General features: G+C 38.3%; 1 protein-coding gene across 1 annotated transcript; it reads left to right on the top strand.

The window, feature by feature from the left end:
* The first annotated feature begins 261 nt into the window (after positions 1–261).
* Positions 262–18022, top strand: dynap (dynactin associated protein). The gene is made up of 10 exons (XM_062972546.1): positions 262–2244; positions 5012–5014; positions 7874–8116; positions 10856–11062; positions 13721–13954; positions 14598–14751; positions 15634–15743; positions 16187–16300; positions 16629–16778; positions 17807–18022. The coding sequence occupies exons 1-10, from the start codon at positions 2158–2160 to the stop codon at positions 17939–17941; spliced, it is 1437 nt and encodes a 478-aa protein (XP_062828616.1). The 5' UTR covers positions 262–2157; the 3' UTR covers positions 17942–18022.
* The last annotated feature ends 1711 nt before the right edge of the window (positions 18023–19733 follow it).

Genomic DNA, 19733 nt, shown 5'->3' with positions numbered 1-19733 from the left:
GTGTTGTCTTTCCTAAACTAGAAGCTGACATTGAAATGTAGAAGCAGCTTGCAAGAAAGTAATACAAACTGTCTGCCAACCTGGTGTCTTCTTAAACTTCCAAACCCCACAGGTTGGTTGCTAGTAGAACTGGCAATTCCTAAAGAGAACACCTCTCTAAGAATGTCTTGGTCTTCCAGTGCAAGTCTATGGTTCATGTCAACTGAAGGTTGACCATAGAGTTGTGCTAGAGGACCTAGAAATTCCTGCAGAGGTGTTCTCTTTTATTAAACAGTTTTTTTAATTTGCGGTTTTTTCACTTTTGTCCCTAACCTCAACTCATATGAAGGCCTGACTAATTCCTAAATGAATAGATGGCTTTTGAAAAGTATCCTTATCTAAAATGTTGATCGTGTGGTGCTTTATCCATTTTCCCTTTTCCCGTTTTCTTCCTAAATAGAGAATTGTTGTTTAATGATGTAATAAATCTGCAGTTTAGCAGATGATAGCGCATTCTTCCATCACATATGCAGAGGTAGTCTGAGTAAACTCAAACAATACTTAATGAACAGAGAGATGGCTCAACCTCTATATCAAAGTTTTAAATCCAGCCCTGAAAATATACAGTGAATGGATTTCACCAAACAAAATCCTTCTCATAAACAAAGGTGTTCAGAGAAGAAGATTGTGAAGTAAAGTTCTATTCTAAGCAAAAAGCACAAGAGATTTGGTGAATCTTCAAATGACGAATTCATCAGCAACATCAAATTCGACACTGAAATACAACACCTCCTGAGCTCTGCGAGTGCAGCATTTTTCCGAAAGATGCAGAGAGTGTTTGAGGATCGGGACATTCGTAGGTACCAATGCTTGTTTATAAAGCTATTGTCCTTCCAATTCAGTTATACGCCTATAAAATGTGGAACATATACAGGCATCACACTCAACTTCTGAAACAATCCCATCAGTGTTGCCCCCGAAAAATCCTGCAAATCTCTTGGGAAGACAGGCAGACAAATGTTAGCATTCTGGAAGAAGCAAAGACCAGCACTGAAGCGATGATCCTTCGCCATCAACTTCATCGGACTGGCCATGTCTGAATGCCCAATCACCATCTACCAAAGCAGTTACTATATTCTCAACTCAAGAACAGAAAATGGAATGTTGGTGGACAGGAAAAGAGATTTAAAGATAGGGTTACAGCTAATCTTAAAAACTGGTATAGACACCAAGAACTGGGAAGCCCTGGCCCTTGAGTGTTCTAACTGGAAGTCAGCTGTTACCAACAGTGCTGTGAAATTTGAAGAGGCATGAATGGAGGGCGAAGGGGAGAAACGTGTCAAAGAAAAGTACATCAAGCCAACCCTTCTCAGGACCGCCTTCCATGTAGAAATCAATGTGAAAGGACATGCAGATCAAAACTAGGTCTCTACAGTCACCTACAGACAGACCTTCAAGATCCTATACTTGGAAGGCAATCATACTTGGCCACGAAGAATTGCCTGTGATTTGACACTCCTTACCTTTATTTTATGGGCATGGCACCTTAAAACGTCAGAACATAGGTGTTGTGTGCCAAGTTGTGTGTCAAGTTGTTCCTGACTTATGGCAGCCCTAAGGCAATCGTATCCCAGGGTTTTCTGGGGCTGAGAGGGTGTGATGCAAGGTTACCCAGTGGGTTTCCATGGCTGAGCAGGGAATTGAACCTTGGTCTTCAGCATCATAGTCTAACATTTGATGCTGATTCCTTTAGAACACAGGCAAATATATATGAGATTGATAACTGGATTTTAAAGGGAATTAATATCTTATTCCAAGGTCTCATTAGTAGGCATTTCAGGGCTTTGAGTTGACTGAATGATATATTTTAGTAGATAATCCTTACTAACTGGAAGTTAAAGTAGTTTTCCATGTGGTTGTTTAGAAATTGTGGATCAGTCAACTGAGAAAAAGCATCCTGAATTAAGAAGTAGATAAGTCATCTTGAGATCCTTCCTGATAAAGAAACAGTTTTGATTAAGAAAGGGGATATCCTGGATTGCATCGTTTTCCAACCCACAATTTAAAGTAGCTGTCTACTGCTGTGCATTTATTCTAAGATAACCAGTGGCTTCCTTCAGTTGTTGGGTGGTACTGGGCACAAATTCAACATAGCCTTGGATTTCATTGTTGGTTTGTATGATGGATAACTCCGGATTTGAACTCCAGGAAGAGAGAATACCAGGTTCCTCAGCCAAAACAGAGAGGACAAAAGAAGAACACCCGGTAAGTTGTATTTGTGAAATAACTACAAAGCTGTTTCAATGCAGTATTTATTATTTATTTATTTATTACAACATTATATCCCGCCCTTCTCACCCGACTGACTCAGGGCAGCTTACAATAAAACACACATATAAAAATTGTACAATACACTATAAATCAAATTTAAAAAATTAGCTTACATCAACATTCATAAACACATTCTAAAATACAAATGGGCGTGTTCAAGTTCCAAAAACTAGGTCTGTCGATTGAATTCCAGCATACATAATAGTAATTAATGCTGCTGATTCTTACTCGAAAGCCTGGCCCCACAACCAAGTTTTAACCTTCCTATGGAAGGATAGGAGGGAGGGGGCCTGCCTGACTTCACTGGGGAGGGCGTTCCATAGGTGGGGAGCCACTACTGAAAAGGCCCTGTCTCTTGTCCCCGCCAGCCGCACCTGTGAGGCTGACGGGACCGCGAGCAGGGCCTCATCTGATGATCTTAAGCTTTGAGGTGGGTCGTAGCGGGAGACATGTTCGGACAGTAAGCAGCACCCTGTCTAGGAAAAATATATTTTACAGACTATGCAGAGAAGTTAACAAATTTTGAGAAGCTTCTGGATGTATCTGAGCATGTAAGTACTAACTGAGCAAATCTGTATTTAACTTCACCTCCTAAAACGTAATATCTGCTCATAAACATGTTTCTAAACCAAGAAAGATATACAGTAGAGTCTCACTTATCCAAGCTAAACAGGCCGGCAGAAGCTTGGATAAGTGAATATCTTGGATAATAAGGAGGCATTAAGGAAAAGCCTATTAAACATCAAATTAGGTTATGATTTTACAAATTAAGCACCAAAACATGTTATACAACAAATTTGACAGAAAAGGTAGTTCAATACGCAGTAATGTTATGTTGTAATTACTGTATTTACGAATTTAGCACCAAAATATCACGATATATTGAAAACATTGACTGCAAAAATGGCTTGGATAATCCAGAAGCTTGGATAAGCGAGGCTTGGATAAGTGAGACTCTACTGTATATAAAACTATTGAAGAATTAAAGAATAAACAGTTGCTTTAATTATAATTAGACTGATTTGATTATTTTTTCAAATGGGGAGAACTTGATAAGGAGGAAAGTAACTTGGATCCATAACATGGGGCTCATTCAAATTTCACAATCATAGCATCGTGCTTCCACTTTAACTGACATGGTTCCATCCTATGGCCTCCTGGGATTTGCAGTTTAGGACGGGAAGAGAGATCTGATGCCTAACAAAATCCCAGGATTTCACAGGAATAGCAGTTAAAATAAAATTGTGTTACGTAGAATTGATTATATAAAACATTTCAGGAGCCCTTCCACACTACACACACACACACACACACACACATATATATATATATAGAATTGGGATCCTGTTGGGTGGTAAATTTCACGTAGAATTGATTATATAAAACATTTCAGGAGCCCTTCCACACTACACAATTGTATTTATTTTATATATATATATATATAAAAAATAAATACAATTGTGTAGTGTGGAAGGGCTCCTGAAATTATTATTATTATTATTATTATTATTATTATTATTATTATTATTATTATTAAACTTTATTTGTACCCCGCTAGCATCTCCCGAAGGACTTGATGCGGCTTACAAAGGCCAAGGAAATGTTTTACATAATCAATTCTACGTGAAGTTTACCACCCAACAGGATCCCAATTTTGTTTTTTTCTATTCTTTATTATTCTTTATTATATTTATATTTCATCTTGCTTCTATAAAGATTTAGGGCAGGGGTCCCCAAACTTTTAAAACAGGGGGCCAGTTCACGATCCTTCAGACCGGTGGAGGGCCGGACTATAGTTGGCCACCAAGCAATAATAATAATAATAATAATAATAATAATAATAATAATAATAATAATAATAATAATAATAATAATAATAATAAATAGCAACAACAACAACAACAATAATATCAAAGAGGGTTGGAAGAGACCCTTTGGGCCATTGAGTCCAATCCCCTTCTGCCTCTGTGCACCAAAAGCACAAGCAAAGCACCCCTGACAGATGGCTACCCAGCCTCAATGTTAATAATAATAATAATAATAATAATAATAATAATGGTTGTAAGAGAAGAAGAGACCCCTTGGGTCATTTAGTCCAACCCACTTCTGCCCTTGTGCTGTGGGGGCCGGATAAATAGCTTCAATGGGCCGCATCCGGCCCCCGGGCCTTAGTTTGGGGACCCCTGATTTAGGGAGTGAAAAGTCTTGAGTCCTCTTGGGGAGGGGGGTTATAAATAAAGTTTTGTTCTTGTTATTATTAAGCTTTACAAGAATAAAATGAAATATTGACTAAACCAAGGTTACCCAATGGGTTTAATGGCTGAATAGGAATTTGAACTGCAGCTTTCCAATTTTAGGTCAGCACTCTGCTACAATTATCTGTAAGACTAAATGCTGAAGCATAAAAGTTTTGTGATAGAGACATTTTTTTCTCTATTACTTGGTTGAAATCTGCTTCATACCAACAGCTGATATACAAAAGAGTGAAGTAGATACAGTAAAAGAATATGGCAAGTGTGCAACCCTGAGAGGAAAATAAATATACAATTTAAGTAATTGTATTTCAGTTATTGATATTCATACCATAAGGATATGTAGGATACATTATAAATTGCCAGAGCCATTTCCAGCATTCCAGGTGGATGCAACACATGTCTCAACTAGTTATAATTCATGAAACACCCAGGTTTGTAAGAAGCAGGAAGTGAAAGAATAAGCAAAATAACCAACTGTTTGAATTTTTCTCATTGTGTGAATTGGTGTAGCTTTTTTCATATGAGAGAGATTTTTTTTCATGTCAGGAGCAACTTGAGAAACTGCAAGTTACTTCTGGTGTGAGAGAATTGGCCATCTGCAAGGACATTGCCCAGGGGACGTCCGGATATTCGATGCTTTACCATTCAGTGGGAGGCTTCTCTCATGTCCCTGCATGGGAGCTAGAGCTAGAGCTTACAGATGCGAGCTTACCCCGTTCCCTGGATTCAAACTACCGACCTTTCAGTCAGCAGTCCTGCCGGCACAAGGATTTAACTCATTGTGCCACTGGGGGCTCCAAATGAGAGAGATGATGGAAACAAGATGTTTTTGGAGTGTGAATGGAACATATGCCTGGTTATGCCCATATCCTGAGTGCTCCTTTTATGTTTCTGATATTAGCTCAGGTTGTGTTTAATCTTAATGTTTGGAGGAATCAAGGCTGCCTCTCCTGTCTCATTCTGTCTGTCTTGTTTTCCCTTCCTTCCTTCCCGCTGCTGCTCACTTTCTCTAATCTCACAGGATTGTTCTGAGGATTTGAATGCGATTTCCTGCTTCTTGGCAGGGGGTTGGACTGGATGGCCCATGAGGTCTCTTCCAACTTTACTATTCTATGATTCTATAAAGTGGGAAGGAAGACAGCTGTGTGTGCTACCTTGAACTAATTGAGGAAAGTCAAGATATAAATATAACTAACAAATGTGTGACTTCAAATAATTTTTGACCTATCTTGGGTTTTTCTTAGAAAGACTGTTCAGAGGGGTTAAACCATTGCCTTTTTCTGAGGCTAAGAAAAAGTTACTTGCTCAAATTGGATTCTATGGTCTACCAGAAATTTGAACTATCATCTCCAGAGCTGTAGTTCAGCATTTAATCAATATACACTGGCTCCAAACAAGCATTAATCATTGTTAGATAACATGGTAATGGGCAATGAAAGTGAAACAAGTGTGTAAAACTTTGCATCCCATCAAGGCACCAGATTATGTATCCAGAGCCACCTATGATCTCTATGCCAGCAAATTCCGCAATTTTGAACCGACAAATATCCAATTATCTACTTGCTCAAGCAATTCCCCACATAGATTTGGAAAGTTTGGTTAGGCTAAAAGTTAAGCAAGAGTGCTCGATGTCAAAACCAAGAAGCACAGACCAAAGAGGAACTTTTGCATGGACGAACAGAACAAAATCAACAGACTTTCTCCAAAATTCCTTTTCCCCAAAAGAATAAATCCACACTATTTTTTAGCATGGAAAGACTTGCAAGGTAAAAATTACCTGGTGCTTACAACTACAATTTTAATAACGTTTACCAATTCTCATAGTGGTTTTTAAAAATGTTTTTAGGTGGAAATGCTTTTTGCACCCCTTCCTAAAATATGTCTGGAATGCAGAAAATGAAACTTTATGTCATGTATCACTCCTGTCCCCAGTTCTAATTCCCTGGCCCTGTGATACGTTCTGTAAATGTGTATGCATTTGAAGATGGCAATTCCCTTGTTTCCTTTATGTTTGTCTCACACACACGACTGACACCATCACATTCTTTGGCTCAAATGCTATGTCAACCACTAGTTTTGAAGTTGATAGGTTCTTGTTAGATCACAAAGTGAAGGGGTCAACCATTCTATTTCCACCTAATGTACATACTTGGAGAGCCTGCCTGATGTAGTAGTTTGAGCACTGGACTACAATTCTGAGAAATTTATTTCAGATCCTTAGTTGTGCATGGGAACTAACCCTTGCCAAGTCTCAGAAGAAAACAAAGCAAATCTCTGAACAAATCTTGCTAAAAAAAACTCTGCGATAGGATCATCGTGAGTTGGAAATAACATGAAAGCACACAATAACAATACCTGGAAACCCCACTTACAATATTTAATAAATGATGTTGGACTAGGACTTTTGGAAACCAGAGTTCAAATACCTGCACAGTAAGTATGTGTGATCAATTTAAAAAATGTTTCAAACGTCATTCCAAATTAGGGGTTGCTGGTGTTTCATTTCTAGAGTGTTTCTAAAGCATTGTTAGTGAAAATTTTGTTACTATAACAAGAGTAATGAAATTTCATTACTTTTTCGTTATAGTAATTGCACATAATTACTATAATTGGGGAAACTTCAGAGGCTCCTTTCTCCCTCAATTTTACAGCTACTGGGGTGAAACTTGCTACATTGGTAGAACACATTTAGCCTATCAAGTTTCAGAATGTTTCACTTATCCACGGATTTTTGGGGAATTTTTTAAAGTTTTTATAAACATTTTTTAAAATCCCAACAAGAGCTATCCCCTTAAATTTTCTATACAATGACACAAGATAACAGGGGATCATTCCCCCCAACTTTCAGAAATAGTTATGCATCTACTGATTTCAGGGAATGTTTTTAAAGTTTGACAAAATGTGTTTAAAAAAAAAACTCAAGGAAGAGGGAGCAGGCTTGTTTTCTGCTGCCCTTGAAACTAAGAAATGGGTTCAAATTACAATAAAAGAGATTCCACCTGAACATTAGGAAGAACTTCCTGACTGTTAAGAGCTCGTCAACAGTGGACCTCTCTGCCTTGGAATGTGATGGAAGCGCCTTCCTTGGAAACTTTTTAACAGGCCGGATGGCCATCTGACAAGGGTACTTTGTGTATTTTCTGCATGGCAGGAGGTTGGATTGGATAACCCATGTGGTCTCTTCCAACTCTATTACTCTATGATTCTAGTATTCTAGTATCTCAGAGCTCTATCAGTATTGTTTTCTTTGCCAGTTCTGTAGATTGGACTACTAATTCCCTCGTTTGTTTGTTTCTTTGTTGGTGGAGAAGAAGAGCCACTGGTCCATGCTCAATATTTTTCTGCTTTGCCTCTTGGCCTGTACTATCACCACACTGGTGGGAGTACTGATTGTGTCCCTGGTTTGTGCCAGCAACACGGGCTTTAAAGCTGAATCAAGATCTAAAACAAATGAAGGAAATAGCGGAACTGTTGGCCAGGGAACTCCAAGAACATCTCCATACCATGTGGACCCAAAATTCCAGTTTCTCCATCATCTCACCAAGTCTAAGGTAGAAATGTAACTATTTCTCAATACTTGATTTGCCCAGTGTTTAAGGGCCTTGCCTTTTTATTTTGCATCTATTGTATAAGAAAATAAAGGTTCACTTTATACAAACTTGGACCAGTATGAGGCACTTCAATATGTGCTGTTTGCAATTGTTACTTAGCATATGGATATTCCTAGTTTTGTCACAATGTAAGTTATTCCTAGTTTTGTCACAATGTAAGTGTGGAATTCAGCTGCATTTATGCTGAAGCTATTGTATCACTTCCATAAGCCATTCCACAGTTGTAAGGCATTGGTAGTTTTTCTGCTTGTAATCTCATGGTAAACCTTTCTGTACTTTACCTTGATCTTGAGGTCTTATTACTGTGCTTCCTAGACCATAACTTGTTTTAGGATTTATAACAAGAGATTGCAAGCCATGAACAGTGTGTGCATATTTGTGATCAAATCTGTTCTTTGGTAAAATTTCAATCCTTGGCTCATAAATAATAACATCAGGCTTCTTCTAGAGCAGTTGTTCTCAATCTGTGGGTCCCCAGGTGTTTTGGCCTACAACTCCCAGAAATCCCAACCAATTTACCAGCTGTTAGGATTTCTGGGAGTTGAAGGCCAAAACATCTGGGAACCCACAGGCTGAGAACCACCATTCTAGAGCAATCTCTCCTTTCTCCAGTAGCTTGCCAGGTGACGAACATGATGGAGAGAAAGGGTTCACCCTATTGTAAGCAGTCTGTCTCGGGACCATAGACGACTCCAACATTTCTAGTTCCATTTCTTCCTTCTTGTTCTAGGAGTCACATTAACACATAAACATTTAACACATATTTTAACCAATTCCTTGCTTATCAGCTGATTGAGGGTTGGAACCATGGTATTTTGGGAGAGTGATTAATCCTTTACCTCTGAACTACAGTCCTACAAAAACCTCCTCCTCCTACAGCACCACTGATGTTGATCTTAGAAAACATAGTTCCATTGAGTATTTCCCCAACATCAGTTTTGTTTGAGGGAGTCTATGTCTTAATTGCATACAGTAATATCTGATTATGTCCACAATCTCCTCTCGTATTTTTAATCATTAAAATAGGCATATTAAATCATAGACTCATAGAGCTGGAAGAGGAGGTTGGGCCATCCAGCCCAACCCCCTGCCAAGAAGCAGGAAAATCGCATTCAAAGCACCCCCGACAGGTGGCCATCCAGCCTCTGTTTAAAAGCCTCCAAGAAAGGAGCCTCCACCACACTCTGTAGCAGAGAGTTCCACTGCTGAACAGCTCTCACAGTTAGGAAGTTCTTCCTAATATTCAGGTGGAATCTCCTTACCTGTAATACTTATATAATATCATGATTCACCGCTCCCTTGAGACCATCAATGACTTCAAACTACCTGGTTACACTTCTTCCATCTTGTTCTATCATATAAACATTTGACACGCGTTTTAAGCTATTATTTATCTATCAGCTGAAAGAGGCCTGATTGATGATTGGAACCATGGTCCTCTGGGCAAGTGATTAACTCACACGTGTCAAACACAAAGCCTATGGGCCAAATCTGTCCTGCCACATCATTTTATGTAGCTCACAAGGCTTTCAGTTCCAAGACAACATACTGTGTTTCCCCGAAAATAAGACAGTGTCTTATATTATTTTTTGCTCCCAAAGATGTACTAGGTCATATTTTCAGGGGATGTCTTATTTTTCCATGAAGAAGAATTCACATTTATTGTTGAACAAAAAAATTGAACATTTATTATATACTGTACAGTAGTTTTCATCACAAACCAACATAACCAAACCAGACAAACTTTGACTCCTGTCAAGAATTTCTTGTTATTACCATTATTTCCATGTACAACTCGTATGTACATTTACCTATCCTGCATGCTCTGGTGTTCTGTCTGGCAGGCATGCTTCCAGACAAAACCTTTGCAAGGTCTTACTTTCGGGGGAGGCCTTATATTTAGCAATTCAGCAAAACCTCTGCTAGGTCTTATTTTCGGGAAAACAGGGTAGTTACATTTATACAGTCTTACAATTACCTTGAATTAGCTTGACCTTGAAATTGCTGAGGGTGGCGATGGCTGACACAGAGCTCTGACATGGGCTGGTCCATGAGGTCACGAAGAGTCGGAAGCGACTGAACGAATAAACAACAACAAACACAATTACAAACAGCCCTTTGAAGGCAATCATAAGACTGATGTGACCCTCGATGAAAATGAATTTGACACCCCTAGATTAACCCTTTCCCTCTGTACTACAATCCTCCGAAACCCCAGCAGCACTTGGAAGGCATAGCTCCATTGAGAATTTCCTCAAGATCAGTTTTGTTTGATGAGGGAGGTCTATGTTTTAATTGTATAGTATCTGTTCATGTGCACCATCCTCCTTGGCGTTTTTAAGTAACTGAAAATAGGCATATTAAATGCTTATATAATAACATGCTTCCGTTGGGCTGTGATTCATGCTTTCATTTTACTTTACCATTTATCCTGAAATGTTCTTGCCTATCACCAAACTCATGTTCAATATTCTCAAAGAGATGGACGGCATTAACAAAGAAATTTTGATCAGCAGTTAATAAAGATGGCAAAAGACTGGGTTTGTTTGTTTATTCTTAAAATCAAAAGTTCAGGATCGGGATCTATGGGCCACAAAGAATTATTTCACATTTTAAAACATCTATACTTACTGTTATTAAGTTATGGCAAATACTTTTGTGCTTCTATGGCTTTTCCAGAAACATGAATTCCCAGGTGGTACTATTCAGTGGGCTAGATTTAGGAAAAATGCCAAAGAATACCAGAATGAGGAAGAGATGGCATTTGGAAGAAGCATCAATGCTCAGCGCTCCCAGATGACCTTTGGAACATTACGGATCAAGAGCCAAGGGCTGCGGGCTCCACACTGGCATTTCAATGCCAATGAGCAGGGCTATCTCTTAAAGGTACAACTTTGGTTAGTTCTATATCTTATTTTTTTAAAAAAAAATACTTATTTATGGCAGGTAGTAATGATCAACATGCTTAAAAGGGATAGCACCCACTCTTGTGCAGAAATAATGATTAAACAGCTGGAGATGGGGAAACACGTTTTGAAAATGCCATCTGGGTTCCAACATTCCTTCTCGCTCTGGTGCAGACTCTCCCAATTTCATAGAAACTATTTGGCTTGACAAGAAGTGCCAATTGAAGAAAAAAGTCTGAAGAGCCTCTTCTATTTTATATAGAATATAGAGGTCATGCCATCTTCCTTCTACTTTTTTCAGTTGAAAATGGAATATAAAACCCCACTGGCCCGTAAAAAGCATCAGCATGAACTTAATTCATGGTTGCTGTTGCTGAACGCCTCACTTAATAACGATGCAAAAATGTTTTGGCAGCTTCTCTCAGGAGCTTTATGCTCTTGATCTCAAGCCCTAAGTTGTGTTATTCAAGATCAGGTTTGGAAGGATCATTTAAAATCAATTTTTACAGAAATTAATAGTCTTAAACCAGACCTTAATAAGACATACTCTGCTAGACCTGTATAGAATCCAGTATCTGTGGAAGAAGTTTCTGATTTTGCAGTTTAAAGTGGAAAGGCTCCAAGTATCCCTACTGAACTTATTAAAACTAATAAACATTGGTGGGTGCCATTGCTGACTTCTCTTTTTAATCAAGATTAATAATTCTGGCAAAACCCCTGCTAGTTGTGAGTAAACAGTTGTGTTGCAATCTGCAAGAAAGATCAAGCCACTCATCCAGGGAATTACAGATATATATATATATATCTGTTATCAATAATGGGAAAGTTATATGTTCCTTCTCTATTCGACAGACTGACTTCCTTTTTGAATTCTAATAACATTCTTACTGTGGATTTAGAGATAATTATTCAGCTTTTGATAATTGTTTAGTCACCTCTCACCTTGCTGGAAAATATTCTAGACCTTTGCAAGACAAGTTGGGTTTTTGTTTGCTTTTATGGAACTAAAGCATTTCAGTTAGACAATGTTTTGACTGGTAAAAGCCTTTTCTGTCTTATTAAGGCTTTATTTAGTAAGATCCAGCTACAAATCAGATGTGAAATTTAGAAGCAGATTTCTAGGGAAATACCTATGCACAAGGATTAGACAAAGCTACAAACTTTATTTAATCGATTTGTAAATGATCTTGAAGATGCTTTAATGGAGCTCAATCGTCATTTGCCCAAATGTAAAGACAAGAAAATTTCCACTCCACTCTATGCCAATGAGACAGTCATTCTTTTACATTCCATACCTGGGCTAACCTAACTCCTAAGGAAATTCTTGACTTATTATTTTACAAAATAATCTACAAAATGAAATCTAAAGTTATGGTTTTGAAGAGAAATATTGTCAGTGCAGATGGACATGAAATGGTCATGCTCTGGAACAAGTCAGGCATTTTCAATACCTAGGGCTGATATTCCATTGCTATGAACTATTCACAAACCTATCAGAAAGCAGAAGTTTGACAGTCTGCAAATTTGAATTATTTTATAGCAAAGAGAGCCAATATATACCACCTGCTGTTAAAGTCTTTAATTCTAAGACAATTTCACACTTGCTGCATGCTTCTACAGTTTGGATCGGGAAAAGGAACAACAGAGTCAGATAATCTTCAAGCTAAATTTTTACAGGTTCTCCCCCAAATTTTCAGACGAGTTAGTTATACAGTTCTATTGTTTAGAAACAGGGGGATGCCTTCTATTGACAAGGGTTTGGCTGGCCACAATACAATTTTGGTCAAACAAAATTGGAGCCAGATTTACCTCTATATGTCTCTCAGAACGGTTATATAAGCCATTAATCAAAGTTTGTCTGTCAAAAGGCTACTTCAATTTAACTGCCATGATGCCTCCTTTTACATCTGAGAGCAGGGCCATGACACTGCTCTCAAATCAATAAAACAAAGACCATGGGATATTGCTTTCTATGATCTTCCAGATCATTCATATTCATTTGCTCACTGAATTCATTGAGCACAAAATATACTAGGCCTTTGACCTAACTGAGTATTTGTATAATTCAACTTCTGTTATTTATTGTAGACTTTTACAAAGGCCAGATTTAATGTTTTCCCCTTTGAAATGCTCCAAGATAGATTTACTGGTGTACAGGCCTGTAGCGAGGGGGGGGGGGTTTAGAGGTTAACCCCCCCCCCCCGAAATTTTTCAAGTTATAAAAAAAATCTCGTTTACTCATGAATTTTAACTGGTTAACCAAATCCCCATGCTCAAGCAGATATTGACAGGTTTGTAGCGAGGAGGGGTATGTGCTAGGGGTTCAACCCCCCCCCCGAAATTTTCAAAACCCCTCCCGAAATTTTTTTTCTGGCTACGGCCCTGCTGGTGTATCTTACATAGCAAGATTAGGTTCCTGAAATAACAAGGAAACAGAATCCATGAAGCACATTATTTTGTCTTGTAGATTCTACAAGTAGGTTCAGCAACATATGATTAACCCATTAATAAAGAACTGTTATTGATAGGGAATCTTGTGTCGGGGACATTTTAAACAAAACTGTGTTGTATGAATGACAATAAATATAATTAGCTTTGACATGAGAATGCTACTTCTTTCTCTACCTGTGTCTCTAAGGGCACTGCTTGGATAGGTGTGGTTGATGCTGGTGGAAGTATTGTTACCACATACAATGTTACTGCCGGCCAGATCATTTTCTTTCCCCGCAACACACTGCACTGGCTCAAGAATGTTGGAACAGAAGAGTGCTTATTCTTACTGTTTTTTACAACACATGATGAACTACAGACTCTGGATATGGATGATACATTTTTCTTAACACCTGAAGACATAGCAGCAAGGTCATTAAAGGTCTGTAAAAAATATTTCCCACATTACAGAAATTTCTGTTAACAAAGCATTTGACAGAAAAGCTCCTGTTTTATTTTTGAATAAACCTTTATTTGGCCTCTTGGGGGTTCAAAAAGTTTTTATTTCCTTATGTGAGGCTTACCTGGGCTGGCTATTTTATTTTGTTGATAATTAGAATTTGCTGTTTATTGAAACAGGTTGAAATGTTCTCCTTTATTTATTTATTTTTGGTGTATGAATCTTTCCCAATTATCTGCTACCAAACACATCTATTTTTTAACTGGAGTATTGCTGCATTATCATCATCATCATTTAAATTTACAAATGTTGAAATTTTCATAATGAGCATGTGCTCATCAGGCAGCTCCTTATTAGGTGTACACCTATTCTCAAACCCATATTTCCTTGTGTGTAGTATAGGAAATGATTCCTAGAAGCCTTTAAGAAAAACTGACGATAGGTTTTCTCATATTGGTTCGCATGAGAACCTTTTAAAAGTAACCTTCTACATTTTTAATTTGGCCTTGGCATTTGGTTCTTCCTATTCCACTCTCTTATAAGTCTAATTTGTATTTGGATAGCTGAAGCCATTTTTATTCACAGTTTAATTCATTAAATGCAAGATTTATTGTGCTCTTTCAAGCCCCAAGGTGGAGTGGACTTCATCAGGACGTTCCAGAAACAAGCAGAAGACCAGGCTATCAACCTTCCACCCAACTTAGCAGAGCTTGTTCAGAGCCCTCACTATAACCAATCCACAGACAATCTGGTGTGGAGGTACTTTTTTGACCTCAAAGGTACTGCAGACCAAACTGGGATGTCATTCTCATTGACTTTTGTGCCTGAGGTTCATTTCAGCTCAGGGACCAAATAAGGTCATACAGTCTTTGGAATCAGTAAGGGGGACATCTTCCCAAAGTTATGAAATAGTAAGGAAGTGGTGATTTTACCACAGGAAACCGATAAAGCTAAGGAATGTCCGAAATGAGTAATGGAATCTATTACATGTCATCTTGCTTGTTTCTAAAGAAAGAAAGTTTAAAAAGAACCATACAGTCAAAAGAGATCCCAGGGGCCATCCAGTCCAAACCCATTCTGCCATGTGGGAATACACAGTTAAAATACTCCCAACAGATGGTCATTCAGCCTCTGTTTTAAAACCTCCAGAGAAGATGATTCCACCACTCTGAAGCAGCATATATTAAATATATTCACAATTATGTTTTTCAGCATTGCCTAATCAGTTCTTGCTATTAACACTTGATGTGTGCCTTCAAGTTATTTCTGCCATATGGTAACCCTATCATGGGGCTATCTGAGCTGAGAGTATGTTACTTGCCCAAGGCCATCCATGACCATGTGAAGAATTAAACCATAGTCATCATAATCTTAGTCCAATGTGTAAAACACTACACCAAGCTAGCTAGTAAAAGACAAAGGCTTACTACGTTCATACCATTGGTCCATCTATCTCAGTATTACTCATCAGCCAAGGGTCTTCCCTTCTTCCATCTGGAGTGTAATAAGTTGAAGTTGAATCTTAGACATTCAGAGTGCTCTATACACATTTATGATCTCTGCTCAATCTGCAGGGATCACTTAGTAAACAATTTGAGCTAATAAATATTGTATTGCTAATTTTCCTGCTTTCTGAGGCTGCTGTTTGGTGCTCAATTTAGGGTCAACTGAGTTTCGTTTTCCTGGTGGAATAATTCAGTGGGCTCGATATGTGAAAGATGGAAAAGGCTTGAAACCCAATGAAAGAATTTACAGCGAGTTTCTCCATTCGGTAAGTGTATAGGTGTGACATCTAGGTTTTTTTTCTATGGTTGACCAGACTAGATCAAACAACAGAATCCCTTATCAAATAGTAGGGTGGGGTGTTTAATATTAAAAACTGATGCAAAATATGAAGTTGATATTTTTAAATATATCAAAACACCAACAATGTATATAAATAATAGGTAGGAATCTTATAGATAATATGTGGCCTCCCCCATGGCTCTTTGGCTTACTCTTTGGGCAGGAATAAAATGTTGCTTCTTATATTGGGAATTGCCACTGAATACTCCATAATTTGGAGTTATTTAAAAACAAACAAACAAGAACAAAAACTATAGCAGGAAATACAGCAGCTAATGACAATATAGGTTTTGTAGATCACTGCCACAATGAACTGTTGCTTTCACATAAATCCAATTGCTCATATTTTGTTGTTATGTTTGCTCTTAGAAGGAAGATACACTTACGTTGGGAACACTCCGGATCTATAGCACTGGTCTTCGCCAGCCTCATTTTCATTTCAATGCCAATGAGATGGGATATGTCATCAGTGGGTGTGGAAAGGTAGCTGTTCATTTAAACAACTTTGATGGGAGCGAGCCTTTTCAAAACCTGTGCGGTGAAAGCACTGTGAAGGAAATCAGATGGGAAACCCCCACATATGGGGCTGTTTGCTGTAAATCAGGAGAACCAAAGTGATCCCATTTTCAGCAAGAATGAAAGAAAGAATGAACTAATAAAAAGCACACACTGCTCGGAAATCCTTAAATTCCAAATGTCCTGGATATTTAAGCCTCTGATTTTGTCTTGCTGATATGTCAAAGAGCTGAATTTTCAGGGGATCATTACAAAATCAGTTTTCCTATTTTCTTTCAATGCCTCTTTTCTCCAGGTAGGTGTTATTGTTTCACATTCGCTCAGTACTGACTTCACCATTGGTGTTGGAGATGTTGTATTTTTCCCAGTTGGCACACAACACTACATCAAGAGTACGTGTGATGAGGACTTGCTGTTCATTTTGGCATTCAGCACTGGAAATCAGGTGAGAAATCTGAACCAAGAGCTGGTGTGGTATAGTGATTTGAGAATTGGACTAGGACACTTGGGAGACCAGGATTTGAATACATGCTCAGTCATGGATCCCAGTGACTGATGCTGGGCAAGTCATATTCTTTCAGGTTTAGAGAGTGGTGGTTGTGGGGATACATCACATTGTCCAGGTGGCATGTGGAGGGGTGAATCATGCTGGTGATGGTACAGGTTGAATATGTCATACTAGACTTGGTTTTAATTTTCAGGTTCCCCCCCCCCATACATACACATCAAATTTTGGAGAATTTCTATTTGCACATATATGCATAAAGACATATTTGGAAATGGCACCCAAATCCAAATACCATTTGTGTTTTGTATAAACATTGCCTGAAAGTAATTTTGTACACAATATTTTTCGTAATTTTGTGAATAAAACAAACTTTGTGTATATTGAATCATAAGGAAGCAAAGGTGACAGCCACATGGACAAGTATGGATTTCAGTATATTTTGGTTTCTGAAAGTTCACATAAGAGATGCATAACCTGTACATATTGCAAAGATCACTGCCCCTTAAACTGTGGGTCCCAAACACAAATGGGGTCCTCTCTGCTCAATATTAGGATTGTGGAAAAATTGGAAACAGTAAAATGTTTCTGGACATCATCTAGACAATTACATGAATTTGTTAGCAACAACTTGCAGTGTTTACAGTTGCAGAAAATGCTTCCAGTCTACTTTATTAAAAGGAAAATCAGCCTGTTTAGCAAGCCTTGCAAATGCTGATATATTGTCAATAAATTCTTGATTTTTACACCTGCTTTATATACCTAATCCAGGGTCATGTAAAAATTTCTTAGGAGAAAAGGGGTTGTGAAAAAAAAAACCTGTCAGACAAAAAGGAGTCATGGGTGGAAGAAGCTTTAAAAGACACAATATAGATGGCATTCTGAACTTGTTCGTGTACCATCAACAAATATGTATATTTTAACCTAACATTGTTAGGTCATCTAATTCAAAGCTTCTTTTTTTCCAGTTGCAAACTCTTGATATGGATGACTATTTTCATGCCACAGCAGACCATATATTGGCCCAACTTTTCTTCAAAAAACAAGAGGAGTTTAAGAAGATCCCAAGATTTAATGAGGATCAGGCAATTAATCTACCATAGCAACTTGTAATAACAACTACTATAAAGACATCTCCATGAATTCCCTGATTATTAATAAACATTATGCTGCCTTTAATTGTGCATTCACTTTGGAAGGTTTTTTTAAAAAAGGAATTAAGATTATTAAAGGAATCTATATTCCAATCTTTGCTGTAATAAGAAAAAGCTTTAGTTGCACAGATGTTACAATTAAAGACTATGAGCTGAAAAAAATGTCAACATCTACACATACATTACAACCAAGCCCTTTCTCATGGCGTTTGGTGTTCCCTTTCTAAATATATATAGTGAAACCAGACATATGGAACTTAAAAACAAAATCCCCTGGAGCATTTGGAGTAAATTGTGGTTATTGTGGTTATTTTCTTGACTCATTCTTTATTAATAATCAGTTTGAAGCTTGGTTGTAGTTTTTGAGCTTCAAATTCTACAAGTATAGAAATAAAATGAAAAAATGCATTTTTGTGTATAGAAAGTTGGTCCTTGTGATGACACAAATGTTATTGAGTTGTCTTTTATTCTAGAAATGAGCATTCTGTTATTTAAAAGAACTGGTGTCCTTTGAGGTTTCTGCTGGTAGAAGCCAGAAAGGAATAATTTTGGTCAGGTCTTCAATGCCACTCTTCTGATCGGAATTTCATTCCATTCATTCACCAGGAGCATGCCGTGAGCACAGTTTTGTTCACTTTTGAAATTAAGCCTGGGAATTCTCTTGTGTGATCTGATGTGAGATATTTTTGGCATGTAAAACCCACCAAATTATGCAGACACGTGCTTTGGAGAGAGAAAAGGCTACAACTTTATTTGGTTACATCTGTAGTCATGGGTTGGGCCATGCATAGGTCTAGATCCAGGAATTGGCTGACCTATCTGTTGATTGTTGAACTAGTGCCAGATCTTCCAGAGATGACCTGCTATTACAATTGGGCTGAACCCACCCATGGTCTCTCAGCCATCAGGGAAGTGTGGAAAGCTTCTGTCCACTGCTGAGCAAGACCAACTCCAAACTATACTCTAAGTCCCTCCTAAGATCCTCTCTACATTCCGATGTCTGGAATACACTGGTCACACAAACCTGGATCCAAGACTCATGCCAACCACTCCACAAAGCTGTATCAAAACAAAATGATACCACCATATCCCCACATGGCAGAGGGGGAAACAAAGGCTCAAAGTGAACCACAGGCATGAATTTATATACCTACTACACATCCAGGCTACTCCGGTAATGGGGAGTGGGGCACGGGAGCTGCCAAAGAATGGCATGTAGCACTCTGCTGCCCATCCATTGGATGGCTATACCTCACCAGCAATAACAAGGAGATTGGGACCACATGGTTGGGAGCAGTCATCATGCTCCATGCCCCCTATAGCATACAATACGGTTGTGTTTCCCACTCTCCTCTAAGTTCTCCAGCTATTCCTTAATACTGGGACAACAATTTCCTCCTCCCTACCCAAACAGTCTTCTTTTCCATGTTTCAAATCCTCACCTTAGCATTGCAAAAAAACTTGGAAACAACACTGTGATGGAAGTTCTGGCTATGTTGTAATTTATTTATTTATTTACTTACAGTATTTATATTTCGCCCTTCTCACCCCGAAGGGGACTCAGGGCAGATCACATTATGTACATATAAGGCAAACATTCAATGCCCATAAACACATTGAACAGAGACAGACAGACAGACGCAGAGGCAATTTAATCTTCTTCTGAGGGGATGTTCAATTTTGGCCACAGGGGGGAGCAGCTGCTTCATCATCCACTGTGACGGCACTTCCTCATTCCAAC

The sequence above is a fragment of the Anolis carolinensis genome, chromosome 2 (genome assembly GCF_035594765.1).
Source record: "Anolis carolinensis isolate JA03-04 chromosome 2, rAnoCar3.1.pri, whole genome shotgun sequence".
Lineage (NCBI taxonomy): Eukaryota > Metazoa > Chordata > Lepidosauria > Squamata > Dactyloidae > Anolis > Anolis carolinensis.
This window is presented reverse-complemented; position numbering and strand designations above follow the sequence as displayed.

Coding starts and splice junctions, on each gene's coding strand:
- dynap (XM_062972546.1), top strand. CDS start 2,158: ATGATGGATAACTCCGGATTTGAACTCCAGGAAGAGAGAATACCAGGT. Junction 8,117..10,855: donor ATCATCTCACCAAGTCTAAG/GTAGAAATGTAA, acceptor TGGCTTTTCCAG/AAACATGAATTCCCAGGTGG. Junction 11,063..13,720: donor AGCAGGGCTATCTCTTAAAG/GTACAACTTTGG, acceptor TGTGTCTCTAAG/GGCACTGCTTGGATAGGTGT.